This window comes from Ranitomeya imitator, chromosome 5, assembly GCF_032444005.1.
Source record: "Ranitomeya imitator isolate aRanImi1 chromosome 5, aRanImi1.pri, whole genome shotgun sequence".
NCBI lineage: Eukaryota > Metazoa > Chordata > Amphibia > Anura > Dendrobatidae > Ranitomeya > Ranitomeya imitator.
This window is the reverse complement of record NC_091286.1, coordinates 517,874,413-517,897,264: the sequence shown is the minus strand read 5'-3', so window position 1 is coordinate 517,897,264 and position 22,852 is coordinate 517,874,413. Positions and strand designations below refer to the sequence as shown.

At 46.7% G+C, this 22,852-nt stretch overlaps 2 protein-coding genes across 2 annotated transcripts in view; one reads left to right on the top strand and one right to left on the bottom strand.

Moving 5' to 3' along the window:
* Window positions 1–2,657: 2,657 nt before the first annotated feature.
* SERP1 (stress associated endoplasmic reticulum protein 1) lies at window positions 2,658–5,611 on the bottom strand. Its single transcript, XM_069727530.1, has 3 exons — window positions 5,365–5,611; window positions 5,219–5,294; window positions 2,658–3,121 (listed from the first exon to the last, which is right to left on the bottom strand). The coding sequence occupies exons 1-3, from the start codon at window positions 5,446–5,448 to the stop codon at window positions 3,081–3,083; spliced, it is 201 nt and encodes a 66-aa protein (XP_069583631.1). The 5' UTR covers window positions 5,449–5,611; the 3' UTR covers window positions 2,658–3,080.
* Window positions 5,612–5,734: 123 nt separating this feature from the next.
* EIF2A (eukaryotic translation initiation factor 2A) overlaps window positions 5,735–22,852 on the top strand; it is a 49,926-nt gene continuing 32,808 nt past the window's right edge. The window contains exons 1-4 of the mRNA XM_069727529.1: window positions 5,735–5,832; window positions 11,114–11,183; window positions 18,470–18,544; window positions 18,643–18,761. Coding sequence (XP_069583630.1) covers window positions 5,805–5,832; window positions 11,114–11,183; window positions 18,470–18,544; window positions 18,643–18,761 — 292 coding nt within the window. The 5' untranslated portion in view covers window positions 5,735–5,804. The remainder of the gene's footprint in view (window positions 5,833–11,113; window positions 11,184–18,469; window positions 18,545–18,642; window positions 18,762–22,852) is intronic.

The window sequence follows — 22,852 nt, the reverse complement described above, 5'->3', positions numbered from 1 at the left end:
ACCTCAGGGGCTCTGACAATGTGACATGGCACCCTCAAACCATGCCAGCAAAATCTGAACTCCAATATGGCACCTCTTCCCTTCTGAGCTTTGCACTGTGCCTCAAAAGTAGTTTTCCCCTACATATGGGGTGTCATCATACTCAGGAGAAATCGCACCACAAACTGTGTGGTGCAATTTATCCTGTTACCCTTATAAAAATGCCAAATTTGCGGCCAAAATAACATTTTTGTGGGGAAAATGTGATTTTAATTTTTTTTTTCACAGCTCAACATTATAAACTTCTGTGAAGCACCTGGATGTGCAATGTGCTCATCATGCATCAAAATAGATTCCTTGAGGGGTCTAGTTTCCAAAATGGTGTCACTTGTGGGTGGTTTCCACTGTTTAGGCACATAAGGGGCTTTCCAAATGGGACATGATGACCGCTAATTATTCAAGGAAATTTTATATTAAAAAAGTCAAGTGTCGCTCCTTCCCTTTCGAGCCCTGAAGTGCGCCCAAACAGTAGTTTTGTCCCTCATATTGGGTATCCGCGTCTCAGGGGAAATTGCACAACGAAGTGTATGGCGCAATGTCTCGTGTTACCCTTATGAAAATGCAATATTTTGTGTTAAAAACACTTGTGGGGAAACTGATTTTTTTTTTTAATTTTTTTATGGCTCAACGTTATAATCTTCTGTGAAGCACCTGGGGGTTCAATGTGCTCACCACATATCTAGATCAATTCCTTCAGGGGTCTAGTTTCCAAAATAGTGTCACGCGTGGGGTATTGTCACTGCTTAGGCACATCAGTGTCTCTTCAAATGCAACACGGTATCCGCCAACTGTTCCAGCAAATTTTGCATTCATAAAGTCAAACTGCGCTCCTTCCCTTCCGATCTCTGCCATGCGCCCAAACAGTGGTTTTCTCCCTCACATGGGGTATCGGCCTGAACGGGAGGATTTGCACAGAATTTTGGGGTCCATTTTTTTTGTGTTATCCTTGTCAAAAAAAAAAAAAAGTATCTGAAAACATTTAACTTTTTTTCCACACAAAAAAACAAAAAATCTTTTTTCCCCCCACATTCGAAGAATTCCTGTGAAGCATCTGAAGGGTTAAAATAAATCTTGAATGGGATTTTGAGCACCTTGAAGGGTGCAGTTTTTAGAATAGTGTTACTTTTGGGTATTTTCTACCATATAGACCCCTCAAAGTGACCTCAAATGTGATCCCTAAGGCTATGTGCACACTTTGCAGATTCCACTGCGGAATTTTCCGCAGCGGAATTCCAAAATCCGCAGTCAAAACCCGTCGCGGTTTTTACTGCGGTTTCTTATGCGAATTTTCATCTGCATTTTCCTATTGGAGCAGGTGAAAATCCGCAGTAAAGAAGTGACATGCTGCAGAATGTAATCCGCTGCGTGTCCGCGCGGTTTTTTCCGCAGCATGTGCACAGCGTTTTTTGTTTCCCATAGGTTTACATTGTACTGTAAACTCATGGGAAACTGCTGCGGATCCGCAGCGGTCAAATCCGCAGCAAAATCCGCAAAGTGTGAACATAGCCTAATAGTGATGTGTCGTTGCTGGCTCCCTGCTGTGAACGATTGGAGCCGGCAACTCAGCGATCCACTAAATTCTCTGAACGGCTCTCACTGAGCGTAAAATCACAATTTTTGCCAAATTTCCGTTGTGTTTATTTATGAAAAAAAAACAAACAAAGTCATACTGAAGACATTTTACCACTAATGTGAAGTACAGTATGTTACAAAAAAAAAAAAATCACAGGGATCCATTGAAGCGTTCGAGTCAGAGTGACAGTGGTTGACGCATCCCATAGGTTCAAGGTTGGGAAGGGGTTAAGGTTAAGTTTACTATGTATGTATGTATGTATGTATGTATGTATGTATGTATGTATGTATGTATGTATGTATGTATGTATGTATGTATGTATGTGTTTGCACAAACAGACACCAGCATTGTAGAAAAACATGGCAGACATTTGCACCTCTACCATAGTCTCATACATCGCTAGGGTTGCACAATTTTTCCAGCTAAATAAAAAATGAAGGCTTTTTCCTAAAACACATGATCCCCTCCATTTTTTCAAAAATCCCTCAACAATGCTGAAACAACTTTTTTGTAAAGTTTTTATTTTCTTTTTACAAAACGCACCAACTGTACACTTTTTTTCTTTTTAGGTAGGTCACATTTTGAAACAATACCTATGGTTGCTCAGAGCTGTGATAGCCATGCCGCTAACCAATATTTTCAACAGATATCTAACCACCAGTAAAATGGAGAGTGGATTCCTGTGCATGCAAAAGCATAGGTTAGACAATAAAAAAAAAATAAGTTGAGAATGCATCCACAGTTTTTTCTCTTGTAAAGGCCAAAATGGCTTGAACAGACAGCTCTATAGTGGGGGATGATGGCACAGGTCTGCGCTCACTCTTTCCCATCAGCTCTGACCATAGCAGTCCACTGTGCAGCTTTGCTCGTGCTCGCCCTCTAGTGGACATCTGGGGAGCGGCACGTTACAGGTGCTAGTTTTTGGCAACATAAAAGATGTCTCTCTAGAGAATTAATAGCCTCTATGAGCAAAGCAAGCAGCTGAAAATGAACGAGAACACTTGACAGATTTTCTTGCAGCATATAGAGAATAATCAAATCACTCTGTTTTCCAGCTTTTGATTCTTAAATTAAAAAGAATTAACCAATTTTATACATTAAAAAGGTAGAATATTTAACAAACAGATAGCTTCAGACACAAACCTATTAGAACTACAGGTATCTACATTGCATACAACTTAGTTCCACACGGAGTAACGCTCACTGCAGAAGCAGCTCCACGACGGCAGGTCGGCTTTATTGCTCTGATGCATATGGTGCTCTCTGAAGGCACTGGAGGATGGATTACAAAAGTTGGAATGACTTTGGTGGCACAGTTTGGAATGACTCGGATGATCGCGGTTTACGTCGTCATTCTGGAACAGGCAGTTGTGTGAAATCTGGTTTTCGTTGTCCCAATTAACAGGAAAATAATAAATCAGAGTCCATGTTATACTTCACAGGAAAATTGTAACGTCTGGAGAAAGGTTTACATGCCCATCCTAATGCTCTGAATTATTTGGAAAATTGCTGTAAAGGAGAGAAAAAAAAAAAAAAGTTTAATGAAAAATATCACAGAATGCAAGACAATTCCTGTAAATACAAAATGTAGAAGACATCTGTAAATTCCCATTAAGATGTAGAGACCAGCCGCTTCCATATGGTGGGGGCCTGCCAATACAGTAATGTGTGCCTGCTCTAGGGATCACAGGACCCCTTTAAGTGTCTCATGGTTGTGGTCTGCCTAAATATTACCAATCCCCCTTATGCATGTAACACGACTGGCATCTTGTCTTCTGCCAGCCGCTATAGGGTACAGCGCTCCATAGGGAAACAGGAGATGCAAAGGTCACGTAAGAGGTTTCCTGGAAGGGGATGAAGAGACATTGAGGAACTTATGGTGCCAGGCCCCCCACCAGTAATGATGCGCAGTGTCCTGTGCTGAGCTGTCATGTCACCACTGCACACAATCATTGCCTGCAGCAGTAACACATCAATGACACTGGTCACAGCTGCAGCCAGTCATTAGCTAAAACAGGCATGGGTAAAGATATCACTGGAGCGGGAATCCTAGAAAACCGGCAAAGGATCACTGATACCGGAGCACAATGGAAGGAGAACTTCGGGACTAGACGTTTATCAAAGCTGGTGCAGAGGAAACGCAGAGAAGTGTCCCACAGTCAACTCTACGGGGATTCTGTGAAACGTCAACACCTACGTCTGATAGGCAGCTATGGGAAACTACTGCGCTTTTCCTTACAGTCAGTTTTGATTAGTCTCCATTTACCGCATTTCTTTTTTTTTTTTTTTTAATAGAATTGTGAACTATTAACTTTTTTAGTTCTATGTGGCAGCACAATCCTTAACGGTGACCGAGCACCATAGACTGCAATGGGAAACCGGGAGTCACCACACAAGCACCCATGTAATCAGCACCCAACATGTGTTACTGTACAGGAGAGCAAGATACTAAGCCTTCGCCCAAATCTGAGGCAAGAAACTCCTTGTGATGCCGCTCCACTCAAAGCCCCACAGGACCGAGCCCCAGCTGTTGCCTGCACCTTCAGCGCCCCCCCAAGACCACCAGCGCCCCCATTACCATGTACCTCCAGCCCTCATCAGAGCTCCACTGTGCAGACATAGGATGTTGTAATCCCAGAGACCCCAATAATACAGATAATATGCCGCTCCTACAGCAGCACACACCACATCACGGGGAGATGCCTTTCCATATGGCATAGACGTGTCGCCTGTAAACCACTGTAAAGTCTCACTACACATAGCCGTGTACTGCACGCCTGGCATAGAGGGTCCATCATCACCGGTATTTGACCCCAGTACTCAGACATCGATGTCTGGGACCCTACAGGCCGGCACGTGCCACCAGCACCACAACTCCCAGCAGATTTCCCCCATTACCTGGACAGCTGTCAGGACACCATGCAGAGATCACATCTCCCGATAAGTCACTAATGGCAGATAATCCCTTCCTTCCAGACCTACGTGTGACCCTAATGTCAGCAATGGAACCACTCTGCGGGCGAGGAGCGGACGATGACTAGGCCAGGTAGCAAGAAACAGCAGTCTCAGCCGGGGAGGAGACAGTCAGCAGGAAGGAAACTGCCATCAGGATGTCTTGGCCACAGGTCCCAGCCAGGGCAGCAGGAACGTGGGACACGTCTCCATCCAGTGATGGGATCCGGGCGGTCTCCAGCTTGCTGACTGTTTCCATGGCCTGTGTGCTGGCAGGTGGCACACGATGGCCGGCAGATTCCCAGCGCGGGTCATCTGTAGGTGCAGACAAGCCACAGCAGGAACAGTTTATATCAGTGACCCCCCTCTGCTGATGGCACTACAACACCCAGCACGTCCTAACAACCCCAGCTGGGAGTTGTAGTGCTGCAACAGCTGGAGAGCTACACTCCAGCCTGACATCACAGCTCTGGGGGAACTACAACTCCCAGCAGGCCCTGACAACCTGCAGAACGTATGGCATGCTGGGAGCTGTAGTGCCACAGGCGTCCCTAAGCCCATGTCAGACACTAGTCACATGTGGGGCTGGCGCAGCCCTGCTGGGAGTAGTAGTACCACAGAGCAGCACATCACTGACAGGCAGCTGTCACTCACCGGAGCCGCACACCACGAAGATGAAGAGCGCCAGTAACCAGGGTCCCACCGAGGACTTCTCATCCGTGGGGTTCCGCTGCAGGAAGGAGAGACACGTTACACGAGCAGCCCACCCAGCGCCACCCTCCCCCGGTCCGCACACGTACCGAGGTCTTGGCCACGTTGCCTCTCTGTGTGATGTTCTTGCTGTGTTTCTCGTTCGCCATCCGGATTCTCTGTTTGGCCACCATGGCGGCTGCTGACGTGTGAGCGGAGGGATAACGGACAGCAGGCAACGGTCACCGGCCCCTTCCCTACTGGGTGTGTGAGCAGTAAATACCGAACCGCCGAGCTGCCAGCGTAGGCAATTCCACAGACCCCGCCCCCAACGGAACTACGTATCACACTACTGCGTACACGTCATCACTTCTTGTCAAATAGTCCGCGGAGTTACACGTGTGTTTGTAGCGCCCACGGGCGGAAGGATTCCAGACACTTCAGCGGATGTGTCTCCTGAAGTGCGTGATGCGGCCACTAAGGGTTACGTGTATCGCGTGAAGGCTCCGCCTCTGCCCTCGTTACGTCACCAGTCTCTTTCCGGCTCAAGATGGCGCCTCCCATGCCGCTTCTGGCAGGTCTGTTACATCTGCACGGATAGTAGCCGGTTCCTCCTAACGTGTGTGTTCCGGTACGCTGACCGGTGCAGGGAGCAGGGCCGGCGCCCCGTACTGTGTGTTACTGGCGCCTCACTTCTGCACCACGTGGTGTGCAGTGTACTACAGACTGACACGTGATAGGTGCAGACTCCAGTCCTGGTCACATCTACAGGAGGGCGCCCCCGAGCGGCGGTGCTGGGGCCCACACTGCAGCGGGAATGATGGGATCTCGCCCTCCATTACTACAGGGGCTTCTCCGTGACCCGTTATGGGGCTGAGAACTTACAGGCAATTCCTAACTACCTGCCCCGTTACACAGCGCTCCTGCTGGCCATTCTGCGCCATGTTTCCCCGTGACTGCCCACGTCATGCTGACTGACAGCCGCCGCTCACTGCGGGTAACTGCCTGCCTCCGGTGCCGCTGTCTGCCCAGTCACACAGCGCTCCTGCTGGCCATTCTGCGCCATGTTACCACGTGAATGCCCACGTCATGCTGACTGACAGCCGCCGCTCACTGCGGGTAACTGCCTGCCTCCGGTGCCGCTGTCTGCCCAGTCACACAGCGCTCCTGCTGGCCATTCTGCGCCATGTTTCCCCGTGACTGCCCACGTCATGCTGACTGACAGCCGCCGCTCACTGCGGGTAACTGCCTGCCTCCGGTGCCGCTGTCTGCCCAGTCACACAGCGCTCCTGCTGGCCATTCTGCGCCATGTTTCCCCGTGACTGCCCACGTCATGCTGACTGACAGCCGCCGCTCACTGCGGGTAACTGCCTGCCTCCGGTGCCGCTGTCTGCCCAGTCACACAGCGCTCCTGCTGGCCACCATTCTGCGCCATGTTACCACGTGACTGCCCACGTCATGCTGACTGACAGCCGCCACTCACTGCGGGTAACTGCCTGCCTCCGGTGCCGCTGTCTGCCCAGTCACACAGCGCTCCTGCTGGCCATTCTGCGCCATGTTACCACGTGACTGCCCACATCATGCTGACTGACAGCCGCCGCTCACTGCGGGTAACTGCCTGCCTGCGGTGCCGCTGTCTGTCCAGTCACACAGCGCTCCTGCTGCCCATTCTGCGCCATGTTACCACATGACTGCCCACATCATGCTGACTGACAGCCGCCACTCACTGCGGGTAATTACCTGCGGTGCCCGATCCCGCTGTCTGTCTAGTCACACACCGCTGCTGCTGGCCATTCTGTGCCATGTTACCACATGACTGCCCACATCATGCTGGCTGACAGCCACCGCTCACTGCTTCACTGCGGGGGATCAGCTGTCAATCAGCATGACGTCCTCAGTGATGCCCCTCTACAGAGCAGACTGGAAGAGGAAGAGCTGCTCTGGTAAAATGAGGTCAAATGAAGTCGCAGCTCAGCAGGCAGGTAGTTAGCATTTGCCTGCCTATAAGTTCTTGGGCACATATGAAAAAAAAAGTTGTAAATCCCTTCCAAGACATAATGTCATGGCCATACTGCTGTAGTTGGATAATAGGAAAACAAGCAGGCTTGTAATTGCTTTGCTTTATACGATCTCTGTGATTCTCCTGCAATGAAAGCCTTTATCTTACATGGTGTACAGCTCATTTCCATGGAGCTGGGCCCAGTGTTCACAGTAGGTTACTCCTCTCATCCCAGTCAGCTCTCTCCAGTACATTGATTTCTGCACAGCTGCTCACAACATCTCTTCTGTCATGGCTCTTCTAACAGCAATATCTCCCCCTGTTATTCCTATGTGTAAATATAGTGGTAACAGTGTAGACCCAGAACAAACTCCCATTAATTTGTAGTAGTAGCATGCAGCTTCTCACTCAGCACTGTCACCCCCAAGCAACCAACAAGTGAGGAGAGCATGCGTGGCTGTGAGACAGTTTGAGAATACCTGTTCAAAGTAAATCAGTCCGGGAGATCGTCACCCACCCTCTTTATGAGCACGCAGGTCTCTGAAAGCTAAATCCATTGACCTTATATCTAGGTCCTGTGGCCATGACAGAACAGTTAGAGAGGACGTCATCAGGTCAGAAGCCTACAGGTTTGCTCTTCTGCCATATGGTTCCAGAGATATGGGTTTTTGTATTTAATCCTTACAAGGGGCTGTGCTCACAGATTCTCTATGGCTCTGTCTTTAGGCTGTCCTGCATAATTACTCTGTGAGCAACACTCCCTTACTACGGTTCCAGAGCGGCCTTTATAAAAACAATAAACGACATACAGGGGAGCAGTAGGAGGAGACACTATAATAAGAGGAAACACTGGCCAATTTTGACCTAGCGACAGGCTCTTTAGCTGGCCTCTTCTCTGCAGGATGTTTCCCCACACAGCTCCTGCCTGTTTGATTGACACCTCGCTGTCTATGTGAAATCATGTACCGGGCAAACACAGCAGACAGTGAGTGATCAATCAAACTAAAGAGCCTGGCGCACTTAACATCACATTACATATGAATGAAAACTCTAGTCTCTTGAGAATGCAGCAACAGATACAAAATATAAAGGTGTAGATGGATTTTTCTTTCAAAGACCTGCATGCACTTCTTTGATTTGAGGGGGGTAGATCTAACTGCCAGATTCCCTTTAAATAACAGTTTTCTTTTTTAGGAAGAACTATCGGATAATATATTAATGTTTCCATCGCTGCCTGTGTTGCGGCAGTAGACAGCTGCAACACATGCTGGGATTTCCTGTTTTTTTTTTTTTTTTTGGGGGGGGGGGGGGCAATCCCTGCATGTGTTGCTGCTGTCTACTGCTGCAAAACATTGAGCCGCAGGGAGTTGAATATATTATCCGGCTCCAGTTGAACTGAATAGAACCTTGTGATGATCACAAGACCAGGACCGAATATAATCTTTTGGAAATAAAAGTTAGTTACTATGCAGCCATTACACGCAGTAATCTAATTAGAACAAAGTATTGAAGACTGCATATACTTTCAGTACAGTGGGAGAGATTTCCTGAAACATAAATATATGTGGTTCATGGTGGGTGATGCATTGGCGCATCTGTAGGGTGTGTGCACACGGGTATTTGTAGCAGACATTCACAACTCATTTGAATTGGTGAAGCACACTGGAAGAATTGACGTTCTGCTGATTTTAAGCTGCTTCAAATCTGTAGGAAAAAGAATAAGCAACATGTGGGCCGAGTTGGCCTTTTGTACAACACCATCCATTTTTACCATACAATGTACTGGAAAATGTGGAAATTTCAAGTATGGTGTGAGACAAATGCAATTTTCCATCGGTTTTTGGGTTTTGTATTTATGGTGTTCATTGTACAGTAAAAATGACCTGACAATACCATTATTTAAGTCAGTACGATTATGGCAAAGTGGTGGATATTTTAAAAATTCTTGAAAAAAAATTGTGCTTGTGCTACCATTTTCTGAGACGTGTACCATTTTCCTTTTTCAGTCAATGGAGCCATGTGAGGGCTTGCTTTTTGCATGCTGAGCTGATATTTTTATTGATACCGTTATGATCAGTACTTATTGCATTTTTTTTGGTGTTTCATCAGCCAACAAACTGTATTTCTGCAGTTTTGGATTTTTTTTTCATTTTAGTCCCTTAGACTCTTAGAGCACTTGAACCTGCTATCGTTTGATCACTTGTACTTTATACTGTACATCTATATTATAATTGGTAGAGACAAGTTGAACTTGATGGACCTAGGTCTTTTTTCACCCTATGTAATTATGTAGTACAAGTGTTGCAGTATATAGTACAAAAATATTTAGAATTGAGAGTCCTCAGTGGTTGATACCTTTTAATGGCTAACTGAAAAGATGGTAACAAATTGCAAGCTTTCGAGACTACTACCCGCTTTCGATCTACTGCCTAACGCGGTACCAAGATATATATCTTTGCAGTATATAGTAGAAATCACGGTTTCCTATGAGCACCAGACACAGGTTATTCTTCATAGGAGCACCTTCATGGCGGGCACGGGAGCTTCAGAATACCCCTGTATGCCTTGGAACTTATCAAATACCCCCTGAGGCGATAGGTTTCTGGTACGGCGCCCTGTAAATGCCACTGTCAGTGACTGACTTCAGCCTTTAACAGGTTGACAGACGCAGACAAAGTTTGGCTCCACCCGCGATTATGACAAACGGTATTGCACTCTGACTGATTCTAGTCAATGATTGTGTTCATCTGTGATGTTTTTTTTCACAGCTCAGATCACACTGAGAAAAAAATCTCAGCATGCTGCGAGTGTCTGCATTTATCGGACGAGACTCGTCAATGTAAGTCAGTGGGTGCGAGAAAAAAAATCACACGGCACACGGACCATGTGCAGTCCGATTTTTATGCACCCATCTCATAGGAAACCTGACATTTCATCAGCCAAGTACAGTAAATTCCCAGCGTGAATAGATAATGTCAGTGAGATATATAATGTATATGTAGTGATGAGTGAACATGTTCATATAAGGTGTTATCTGTGCATGCTCGCGTGCTGTGTTTTGTATCTGTTCAGCCCTTGCAATCACTAAATAAGGGCCGAAACATATCTTTCATGATTATTGTATTTATCATCAGTATTTTGTGTATCATATTATTAAATAGTGTGGACTACTGCTCTCTTATGATCTTGTCCATTTGGTCTTTTATACAGCCAATGGGCTTTTTTAAGTATGTATAAAGGGAATCTGTCAGCAGGTTTTTGCTATGTAGTCTGAAGACAGCATGAGGTTTGCATTATAGCACCGATTTCAGGGATGCCTCCCTGATCAAGCTCCAGGTTTTGTTTGCTTACAATGATTGTTTTAGCACCAGGAGCTTATCACGCCCCCTCCTGTGATGGGCAGCTCACTGTCTATGGACATTGTAAGTAGAGAGCCTGGTGTGGGCGGGGTTAGCATTCTCAGCTCTGCTTAATTGCTTAATCTAAACACTCTTTGCACCCAGTAATGTAAGTGATACATCGTTGGATTCAGCTTCTCTTTGCCTACATCAGGCTGCTCTCAAATGAGGTAGAGAAAAACTGCCGACAGATTTCCATTTACCGGTAATTGTTTTTGTTTTAACGTATAATTATTTATAGGTGATTCCTTTGTTTGGCATTATTCTTTGTTGCCAGAGAGGAAATGATGCAACGATTTTTCTTTATTGTATGATGACCCTCTTGAATACAGACAATTCTCCCACAGTGTCAGTGTTGCCCATAGAAATTTATCAGATGACCTCTTTTACCTCCGTACCATTAGGGCAATTGTACAGGCATTATAATAAATATTTAAATCTGTCCTGATTTTGTTTCTACAGTCCGGGGATCTGATGGACTTCACATGATCCAGGGGCCACCAAACTTTGCAAATTTGGACTTGTTTGAACGGTAAACGTCACATATTTTCACGCTTTTGTACACATAAAATGTTCGGGCTGCATCTTTATTTTAAGAGTGTGCCTCAGAAATATGGTCCAACTTCAAAGAAGTGCTTACAAACTCAATAGAACAGAGCTTGTAAGCACTGCGCATATTTTGCCACCACTGCTAGACAGCAAGAGTAATCAATTTCCTAGGCAATGAGCTGGAAACAAGTGTTCAAAATTCCAAACTTTGTTAAAAAAAGCAAAAAAAAAAAAAAAAGCGCAATTTTCCGATACCCGTAGCGTCTCCATTTTTTTCGTGATCTCGGGTTGGGTGAGGGCTTATTTTTGTTTTTTTGCGCGCCAAGCCGATATTTTTTAATGATACCATTTTGGTGCAGATATGTTCTTTTGATCGCCTGTTATTGTATTTTAATGCAATGTCGCGCCAAACAAAAAAACGTAATTCTGGCGTTTTGACTTTTTTCTCACTACGCCGTTTAGCGCGATCAGGTTAATCCTTTTTTCCAGTTCACCACCTGACAGCACACTGGAGGACGTCCTTCTTATCCTTGATGGGACAGGAAACACGAGAGGTTAAAAGGACCCTCCCCCTACCACCCTTCAGTGTTTTTCCTGTCCCATCAGGGATAGGAACGGACGAGAGGATCTACCGTTCTGTGCGGGGGGATGTGGATCGGGGGGCTCGGCCTCACCCTTCCCTCCATGAGACACCCGCTGGCTGACACCCGCCCGAGGGTCCCTCGGTCTACCAGTGTAGCGCTTCTCCCTGACGGAGGCTCTCGATCTCTCCGTCCTGTCCCCTGGTGCGCGCGATCCCAGCGGCGGCCTCTGCAGATGCCGGCGTCTCCATGCGGCCGCTGGGGGAACCAGATCATCGCCGCACCTTCCTCTCTTTCCGGCCGCGCGTCACTTCCGGTTTGCGGCTGAGGGGGATGGACGGCGTCTCTGCAACAGGAAGTGCAGGGAAAAGAGCGGTGGAGAGCGCTGGTTTTGAACATGAACAGAATAAAAAGGTATGGTGCAGGGGCAGTAGCGATCTCTAGAGCATCATGGAGGACGCAGCTAGAGCAGAGGGGCAGGAGTCGGCAGCGCTAGTAAGTAGGGAAGCCCTGTGTAAAAAAAAAGGAGAAACGCTAGTGTTTGCTATATATATATATATATATATATATATATATATATATATATATATATATATATTTATTATTATTATTATTATTTATTTTTATTTTTTTTTCATAGGCACCCTCTTTGACCGAGAAATCGGTAAAGAGGCCCGGTAGGAATAAGAAGTGTCCTATCTGTGCGGTTAAGCTAAAAGATTCCTGGCAGAAACCCATATGTGAAGCATGCACTTGCAAAATCATAGGAGAGGAACAGGCGTCTCTTATGTCAAATATGAGAGCCATGATAAGGGAGGAAGTTCAGGCTTCAGTTTCAAGTCTGGTACTCCCTCAAGTCTCACCTTCACCTTCTGAGAGGCCAAGGAAAAGGCCGAGGGTCGAGTACTCTTCCGAAGACTCATCATCCTGTGGGTCGGAGGTAGAGGAGGAAGATGAGAGTAGAGATCCCCCAGAGAAAGGGAGAAGATATTTGTTCTCCGCCACAGACACAGGAGAACTGTTGGAAGCAGTGCGGCATACCATGCAGATTGAGGAGCCTCATCCATCTTGTTCCGTTCAAGATGAAATGTATGGGGGCTTGCGCTCACAGACCTCTAAAGTCTTCCCTGTAAACTCCCATATCAGATCCATGATTCTGGAAGAATGGGAGGAAGCCGAGAAAAGACTGACTATCCCTAAGGACTTCAGACTTCGCTTGCCATTTGATCCAGAGGAAGTCAAAGAGTGGGTCGATATACCAAAGATAGACATACCTTTGGCTAAAGTATCTAGAAGGACGGCGATTCCTTTTGAAGACTCTTCCAATTTGAAAGAGCCCATGGACAGGAAGGCAGACGGCCTTCTAAAAAGGGCCTGGGAAAGTTCTTCGGCGATCATTGGGGCTAATATTGCAGCGACATCCTTGGCCCGCTCCATGGACCTTTGGTTAGATGATCTTCAGGATCAACTGGTAGCCAAGACTCCCAGAGAAACTATCCTGAAATCCCTACCTTTGCTAAAATTAGCAACAACCTTCTTGGCAGACGCATCTGCAGAGTCTGTTAGGTTCGCGGCTAGGGGTCAATCTCTATCTAATGCAGCCCGTAGGGCTATCTGGCTTAAGAGCTGGTCGGGGGACTTGCATTCTAAAAATAAATTATGTTCTATACCCTTTTCTGGGGGCAGGATCTTCGGACCTGTCCTCGACGATATTTTAGAAAAAGCCGCAGATGTAAAGAAAGGTTTTCCGGAAGAAAAGCCTAAAAAATTCCAGCCCTTTCGGAGACCCCGCTATTGTCAAAAACCCGATTACAGGGGTAAGGGAAAACAGGGTAGATGGAGCTACCAGAAAGGAGGGGATAACAGGCCTAAAAGTAAAGAAGCGAGCTACTCGGGACCAGGGTCTAGCTTCCGCAGGAAATGACGCCTTCAGAGTAGGGGGTCGTCTGACAGGATTCCTGGGAGGATGGAGGGAGATTACAACAAGTCCATGGGTCTTACAGATTGTATCCCAGGGGTACAAAATAGAATTTACATCCCTTCCTCCCGAAAGATTCCTGTTGTCCAACTCCCATCTAAAGCTATCATCCCCCATGTGGTCAGATATTCAAGACCTTTTTAAAATGGCGGCTATTGTTCCGGTACCCCCTCGGGAAGAGTGCGGGGGTCACTACTCCAATCTCTTCTCGATAACAAAACCATCGGGAGAATCGAGAGCGATTATACATTTGAAACATCTGAACAATTTGGTCCTTTACAAAAGGTTCAAGATGGAGTCGATTCGGTCTACCATCCCTCTGTTGGGAAAAGACATGGTAATGTGCACTCTAGACTTAGAGTGCATATTACTATGTACCCATTTATCTAAGTCATCAGAGGTTCCTGCGGTTCGCGGTAAACTTGGAAGGAAAGATCTACCATTTCCAATTCCGCTGTCTCCCCTTCGGCCTGGCTTCCGCTCCCAGGGTTTTTACAAAACTTATGGTGGAAGTAGTCGCTTTCCTGAGGAATCAGGATATAATGGTGATTTCCTACTTAGACGACTTCTTAATAGCGGCAAACTCAGAAGTCCAGCTCAGGATCAACTGTCAGTCCCTCATCTCAACTCTAGAGAATCTGGGATGGATTATAAATTGGGAGAAATCAGATCTAATCCCAAAACCCAGAATAAAATTCTTGGGAGTCATGCTCGATTCGCAAGCAAGAATGTCCTTTCTTCCAGAAGACAGGCTAAAGGGCATAATAAAGAAGATCCGTCACTTTTCTCGAGGCCGAAATACGATCAGAGACGGGATGAAAGTACTAGGTCTGATGACGGCCTGTATCCCTTGCGTAAGATGGAGCCAGTTTCATTCTCGACAGCTTCAGAGGGGAGTTCTGAGGAGCTGGAACAGGAGGCAGAACTCTCTGAACCGGACCCTGAGCCTTACTCCGCAGGTCAAAAGATCTCTGGTGTGGTGGACTCTTCCCAGAAACCTCCGACTGGGGGTGCCATGGCTTCAAACACCGAGCGTATCAGTTACAACAGATACCAGTCAGCTCGGTTGGGGAGGTCATGTACAGGGAAGATATTTTCAAGGTCGCTGGGAAAAGGAAGACAGCAACCAGTCATCAAACCACAGAGAACTACAGGCGGTTTGGGAGGTCTTAACTGCGGCGCAGCATCTGCTGCAGAACAAACACGTGAAGGTCTTCTCAGACAACACGACAACGGTAGCCTTCCTGCGGCATCAAGGGGGTCCAAGACATCTGGCGTTACAGGACCTGGCGGAACAGATGTTCAGGTGGGCAGAAAGGTCGGTTCTGTCAATCTCGGCGATCCACCTGGAGGGCTCCAAGAACCAGTTGGCAGATTTCCTCAGCAGGAAAAGCGTATCCCCCACGGAGTGGGAACTGAACAACGAGGTGTTCAGAGATCTGTGTCAACGTTGGGGGATGCCGACGGTGGACCTATTTGCTACAAAAGGAAATGCAAAGCTCAAGATCGTCTACTCCCTAAACCCTTGGGAGAGTCCGGCCGCGATCGATGCCTTCTCACAACCCTGGAACCGCGGTTTTCTGTATGCATTTCCTCCTCTAGCGATGATCCTGAGGACACTCAGAAAGATCTGCGAGGACGGGGCCAAAGTCATCCTCATAGCTCCTCACTGGCCGAAACGCAGTTGGTTTCCATTGTTAAGGAAACTGTCAGTGGAAGAACCCCTCCTGTTACCGGAAAGAAAGGATCTTCTACAAGGTCCAGTTCTACATCAGAATCCAAGAGCACTTCAGCTGGCGGCCTGGATCCTGAACGGAAGGTCTTGAGGGCAAAAGGGCTTTCAGATGATGTCATTTCTAACCTTCAAGCCAGCAGGAAGCCGGTGACATCGGCTATCTATACAAAGATATGGAAGCGATTTTGTGGGTTTTGCGGAGAGACGACAGTTGATACTGACCATCCAAATATCCCCAAAATTCTTGACTTTCTGCAGTCAGGGTTTCAAAAAGGTCTTAGACCAAGTACATTAAGGGTCCAGATAGCGGCCCTGAGTGTATTCTTCGATTCTTCCCTATCTGCCAATCCCTGGATTAGCCGTTTCTCTAGAGCAGTCCAGAGATTAAAACCATTAATTAGAAGGTCAGTCCCACCGTGGGATCTGAACTTGGTTCTAAATTTCCTATGTGAACAGGCGTGGGATGTAACAGGGGATATAGAAATTAATAAACTCTCCCTTAAAACCGCATTTTTAGTTGCGATGATGTCGGCAAAAAGATTGGGGGAACTACAGGCTCTGTCCGTGCAGAATCCATATTTGCAGATCTGCGAGGATAAATTAGTACTCAGACTCAATCCGGCTTTTCTCCCTAAAGTCGTGTCAGATTCCAATATGAATCAAGAGATTGTTTTACCATCATTTTGCCAGTCCCCTAAAAATCAAAAGGAAAGATTTTACCACAATTTTGACGTAAGAGACTCGGTGCTCAGGTACCTTGATTTATCCAGACCCTGGAGATGGGACAACAATTTGTTCGTCCAGTTCAGGGGTCCAAATAAGGGTAGAAAAGCGTCTAAAGCGACTATCGCACGGTGGATAAAATCCACAATCAGTTTAGCTTATAAAGCTAGAGGGCAAAATTCCCCGGTCGACATCAAAGCCCATTCATCTAGGGCCATGGCCACGTCATGGGCAGAGAAAGGGGGGGCGACGGCAGATCAGATCTGCAGAGCTGCGTCATGGTCTAGCCTTAGTACCTTTTCTAAACACTATAAGTTAGATGTGGTGTCACCTCAGTTGGCTTTCGGTAGAAAGGTACTTCAAGCAGTGGTCCCTCCCTATATACCAGTCTCCTTTGGTATTTCTCCAGTGTGCTGTCAGGTGGTGAACTGGAAAACAGTAATTAGACCTACTGGTAATTGTATTTCCAGGAATCCATCCTGACAGCACTATTAGTTCCCTCCCTAATGTATGATCTTTATACTCATGTGATGTAACATTTGTATGATTGATTATTTTGTTGGAATAAACCTTTGTTTTTGCATCCATCCAGATGTGTTACTTTGGAAAAGCACTAAAGGGTGGTAGGGGGAGGGTCCTTTTAACCTCTCGTGTTTCCTGTCCCATCAAGGATAAGAAGGACGTCCTCCAGTGTGCTGTCAGGATGGATTCCTGGAAATACAATTACCAGTAGGTCTAATTACTGTTTTTTTTTATTGATAGGGCGATTCTGAACCTAGCGACACCAAATATGTGTATGTTTGAATATTTTGTTTTATTTTGAATGGGGCGGAAGGAGGGCGATTTTAACTTTTATATTTTTAAAAAACTTTTTTTTCCCTTTTGGCATGCTTGAATAGTCTTTATGGGAGACAAGAAGCTGCCATAACCTATTTGTCTTTGCTACAGGCAGGCGATGATCAGATTGCTTGTATGTAGCAGAATTACTCACTTGCTATGAGCGCCAACTACCAGGCAGCGCTCATAGCAATCCAGAAGTGACAACCATTGAGATCTGCAGGAGACCTCTGGTTGTCATGCCAACCCATCGGTGACTCGCGATCACGTGACTGGGGGTCACCGATGGGCAGATTTCTGGAAGCGCGTGTTAAATGCCACTGTCAGAGTTTAACAGCGGCATTTAACTGGTTAACAGCCACGGGAGGGTCACGATTCCTTCTGCGGCTGTTAATGGCAAGAAAATATGTGGGCTCAGCGCCGAAGCCCACATCAAAGGGAGAGTGTCCGACATCGGCGTACTATTACGCCCGATGTTGGAAAGGGGTTAATTCAAAGACCATCTATCAGAAAGACCAACCCTCCCAAGGCTAGGTTCCCATTGCGTTAATGGGACCGCGCTAACATACAGCGTTGCACGGCGAAATTAACGCCGTGCAACGCGTCCGTTAGCGCGCTCATTGGCAGCAATGGGAACGCGCATCGCTAGCGCGTGCCATTTTCGGCACGCGCTAGCGATGTGCCGGTGTTTTGTGACGCGCCTCGGACGCTGCTTGCAGCGTCCAATGCGCGCCCGAGGTCCGTTTCCCCCTCTCGCAAATTTGCGTTAGCGCAATCCGCTAGCGCTTAGCGCTAAACGGATTGCCCTAGCGCAATCTGAACCTAGCCTAAGCAGTCTATATGGGCATTTAGGTCATAGAAAGCAGAATAAGACAATACCTGGACATCTGCGATCCGATGTGTTATTCCAGAAAAATCTACATTTTTTAATGCTGGACTTGTTAATTTCGACTTCCCCATTGAGTTTAATGGGGAAGTCTAAATATGCATGTCCAGAATTAAATGGGGAATTTATGCAACCAAAATGTATCGGCAAGAGAAATTGACATGCAGCATATTGAGAAATCTCTACTGTGGGTCAATTTCCACTTATAAAATAACCACCGCACATTAATGATCATTTTATATTCTCATCCTTTTTACTGCTATTGTAAAATGCTGTGGATTTTCTGCCAAGATGTCAGGATAGAAAATCTGCTGGCCAAACTGGTGCCTGTTACAGTAGTTACTTTGTCCCACATTGTGGTAGAATTCTCCATGTCCCTATTGCTGGCCATACACATCACAGGCATCAGTGTAGGTAAGTACCAATGGGGCGAATACACAGAATAATAAAGCAGCAAAGTAGAAGAGATTTACTGCAATTTACATTATATGGTGCTTTATATGTTTTTGTTTGCTTTCTGCAATTTTAGGGACTGGAACAAAAACTGCAAAGTATGCATGTTCAGCAAGGATGGCAAGCTTTTTGCATGGTGCAATGGAGAAGTGTAAGTCGTATTACTGTTCTAGGTGTTAGCCCTCGTCGTGGGGCTTAATTATTAATATATGAAGTCTCAATGCTTTAAAATGACCCTTGTGTTTTCAGAACAAATATAGTGAGCACGACTGACAGAAAGTTGCTGCACACCTTTGATCTCCCCAAAGTGGTTGGCCTTGGATTCTCTCCAAAGAACACAATCCTGGCAACCTGGCAGACGTACATCAGTAAGTAACGCTCCCTTTAGGCTCAGATGAACCTATGCAAAATTGTAGAGGTTTTTTTTTTCTGGATGAAAACGCAGATGATTTTACATGCACTCGTCTAAGTTTTTGTCCTTAAGGGGTTTCTAAGGCTAGGTTCCCATTGCGTTAATGGGACCGCGCTAACGTACAGGGTTGCACGGTGAAATTAACGCGTCTGTTAGTGCGCCCATTAACAGCAATGGGGACGCGCATCACTAGCGTGTGCCATTTTCGGCACACGCTAGTGATGTGCCGGCGCTTGCAGCGTCCGAGGCGCGCCCGCGGTCCGTTCCCCGCTCTCGCAGATCGGAGATCTGAGAGAGCGGGGACGTTTAACGCGACCCATTTATATCACATTGCGTTAGCGCAATCCGCTAGCGCTGAGCGCTAAACGGATTGCACTAACGCAGTCTGAACCTAGCCTTAGTCATTTGTATGCACTTTTTTTTTTTCATCCGTATGACAACAATTTATAGTTGTTATAATAAAAGGCCAAAAATAAAAACTTCTTTTCTGTGTCAGTAATTGCAAAGTATCTGTAAAAAATGTATGGCAAATTAAGGTTCCTTCATACATTCCATTTTTTAACACACCCATTGAGTTTGAGAGTCTGATCAGAAAGAAAAAGTCTGAGAATAATGCAGATATTTTACACGAAAAACATCAGTTCGTGTAGAAAAACACTTATGTGACCAGATGTCAGAACCTGCTGATCATACAGAGAGGAATGCTGTCACATGATGGTTCTTCCTGCAGAAGAGGTATCACATAGGACTTTTGTAGGACATTCCTTCTCCTGGACCAACCACTGATTGATGGACATAGTATGAGTACCGTATATACTCGAGTATAAGCCGAGATTTTCAGCCCAAATATTTGGGCTGAAAGTTCCCCTCTCGGCTTATACTCGTCAAGGTGGGTGGCAGGGTCGGCGGGTGAGGGCGCTGAGGCATACTTACCTAGTCTCAGCGATCCTGGCGCTCCCCACCTGTCCCACGATCTTCGGTGCTGCAGCTCTTCCACTGTTCAGCTGTCACGTGGGACCGCTTATTAGAGAAATGAATAAGCGGCTCCACCTCCCATAGGGGTGGAGCCACATATTCATTTCTCTAATCAGCGGTAACGGTGACCGCTGATAGAGGAAGAAGCTGCGGCACCAAAGACAGCTGTCCGGGAGAAGGAGCCGGACGCCGGGAGGAGGTAAGTATCGCATATTTACCTGTCCACTTTCCAGCCGCCGGGCGCTACTCCATCTTCTCGGTGTCTATCTGCACTGACTGTGCAGGTCAGAGGGCGCGATGACGCATATAGTGTGCGCGGCGCCCTCTGCCTGATCAGTCAGTGCAGAGAGACGCCGGGACCGGACGCTGGGAGCTGCAAGCAAGAAAGGTGAGTATGGCATTTTTTTTTTAATTGCAGCAGCAGCAGCAATGGCAGAGATTTATGTGGAGCATCTATGGGGAAATATGAACGGTGCAGAGCACTATATGGCAGAGCCATGGGGCAATATGAACGGTGCAGAGCACTATGTGGCAGAGCTATGGGGAAATATGAACGGTGCAGAGCACTATATGGCAGAGCTATGGGGCAATATGAACGGTGCAGAGCACTATATGGCAGAGCTATGGGGAACTATGAACGGTGCAGAGCACTATATGGCAGAGCTATGGGGCAATATGAACGGTGCAGAGCACTATATGGCAGAGCTATGGGGCAATATGAACGGTGCAGAGCACTATATGGCAGAGCTATGGGGAAATATGAACGGTGCAGAGCACTATATGGCAGAGCTATGGGGAAATATGAATGGTGCAGAGCACTATATGGCAGAGCTATGGGGAAATATGAATGGTGCAAAGCACTATATGGCACAGCTATGGGGCAATATGAACGGAGCAGAGCACTATATGGCACAGCTATGGGGAAATATGAACGGAGCAGAGCACTATATGGCACAGCTATGGGGAAATATGAACGGTGCAGTGCACTATATGGCACAGCTATGGGGAAATATGAACGGTGCAGGGCACTATATGGCACAGCTATGGGGAAATATGAACGGTGCAGAGCACTATATGGCAGAGCTATGGGGAAATATGAATGGTGCAGAGCACTATATGGCAGAGCTATGGGGAAATATGAATGGTGCAAAGCACTATATGGCACAGCTATGGGGCAATATGAACGGAGCAGAGCACTATATGGCACAGCTATGGGGAAATATGAACGGAGCAGAGCACTATATGGCACAGCTATGGGGAAATATGAACGGTGCAGTGCACTATATGGCACAGCTATGGGGAAATATGAACGGTGCAGAGCACTATATGGCACAGCTATGGGGAAATATGAACGGTGCAGTGCACTATATGGCACAGCTATGGGGAAATATGAACGGTGCAGAGCACTATATGGCACAGCTATGGGGAAATATGAACGGTGCAGGGCACTATATGGCACAGCTATGGGGCAATAATGAACATGCAGAGCACCATATGGTACAGCTATGGGGCAAGAATTATCTATTTTTATTTTTGAAATTCACCGGTAAATGCTGCATTTCCACCCTAGGCTTATACTTGAGTCAATAAGTTTTCCCAGTTTTTTGTGGCAAAATTAGGGGGGTCGGCTTATACTCGGGTCGGCTTATACTCGAGTATATACGGTACTTCCGCTTTCTTTAAAAAGAGGATCTTCCGTATCTTGAGAGTTCTCGACATGGCTCTGGAGTTGGTAAGCCAAACCTCCGACTCCTCAATATCCATGACACCGACTCCACCAAAATGGACTCCGACTTCACAGCCCTGGTTCTCGACCAAACAGTGAAATGCAGTTTCTGAAGACCTTGATAGTACAACTTCTATGGCTATTATGGAATATGTCTGAGAGGACAGGTACCTTAATGACATCAGCGATGCATACGTAGGCTGGAATCCACCAGCCCTACATTTACTGCATATTAAGTGAATTGTTGGTAGAGGAATTTATCTGTTTAGTGCAACTGCAATTATTCTCTTGGCTATTAAAAGTAAAGAACTGGTTTAGCAGGGTAGATGGATTAGCATTTTAAGAATCCTGGATAACGGAACTTGTATGTTTTCTCTGCTTATTTTAGGACTTGAGCAAATATAAGAATTGGATTAGGATAGAATTTCCTGATCTTACAGAACAGGATCTAGTCTTTGTATTGGCACTTAATATGCAATCATGTGCATACAGACTAAAGGTACCGTCACACTTAGCGACGCTGCAGCGATACCGACAACGATCCGGATCGCTGCAGCGTCGCTGTTTGGTCGCTGGAGAGCTGTCACACAGACCGCTCTCCAGCGACCAACAATGCCGGTAACCAGGGTAAACATCGGGTAACTAAGCGCAGGGCCGCGCTTAGTAACCCGATGTTTACCCTGGTTACCATCCTAAAAGTAAAAAAAACAAACAGTACATACTTACCTACAGCCGTCTGTCCTCCAGCGCTGTGCTCTGCTCTCCTCCTGTACTGTCTGTGTGAGCACAGCGGCCGGAAAGCAGAGCGGTGACGTCACCGCTCTGCTTTCCGGCTGACCGACGCTCACAGACAGTACAGGAGGAGAGCAGAGCACAGCGCTGGAGGACAGACGGCTGTAGGTAAGTATGTACTGTTTGTTTTTTTTACTTTTAGGATGGTAACCAGGGTAAACATCGGGTTACTAAGCGTGGCCCTGCGCTTAGTTACCCGATGTTTACCCTGGTTACCAGTGAAGACATCGCTGAATCGGTGTCACACACACCGATTCAGCGATGTCTGCGGGGAGTCCAGCGACGAAATAAAGTTCTGGACTTTCTTCCCCGACCAGCGACAGCACAGCAGGGGCCTGATCGTTGCTGCCTGTCACACTGGACGATATCGCTAGCCAGGACGCTGCAACGTCACGGATCGCTAGCGATATCGTCTAGTGTGACGGTACCTTTAGGAGAAATTTTTCCTCTGTATTACTTTGGCACTTTTGAACAGCTACTCATTAACATGAAATGGTAAGAATTAAGGAGCGGTGTCGTACCGTAGAATATGTTCTCACTTCCACATCAATCAA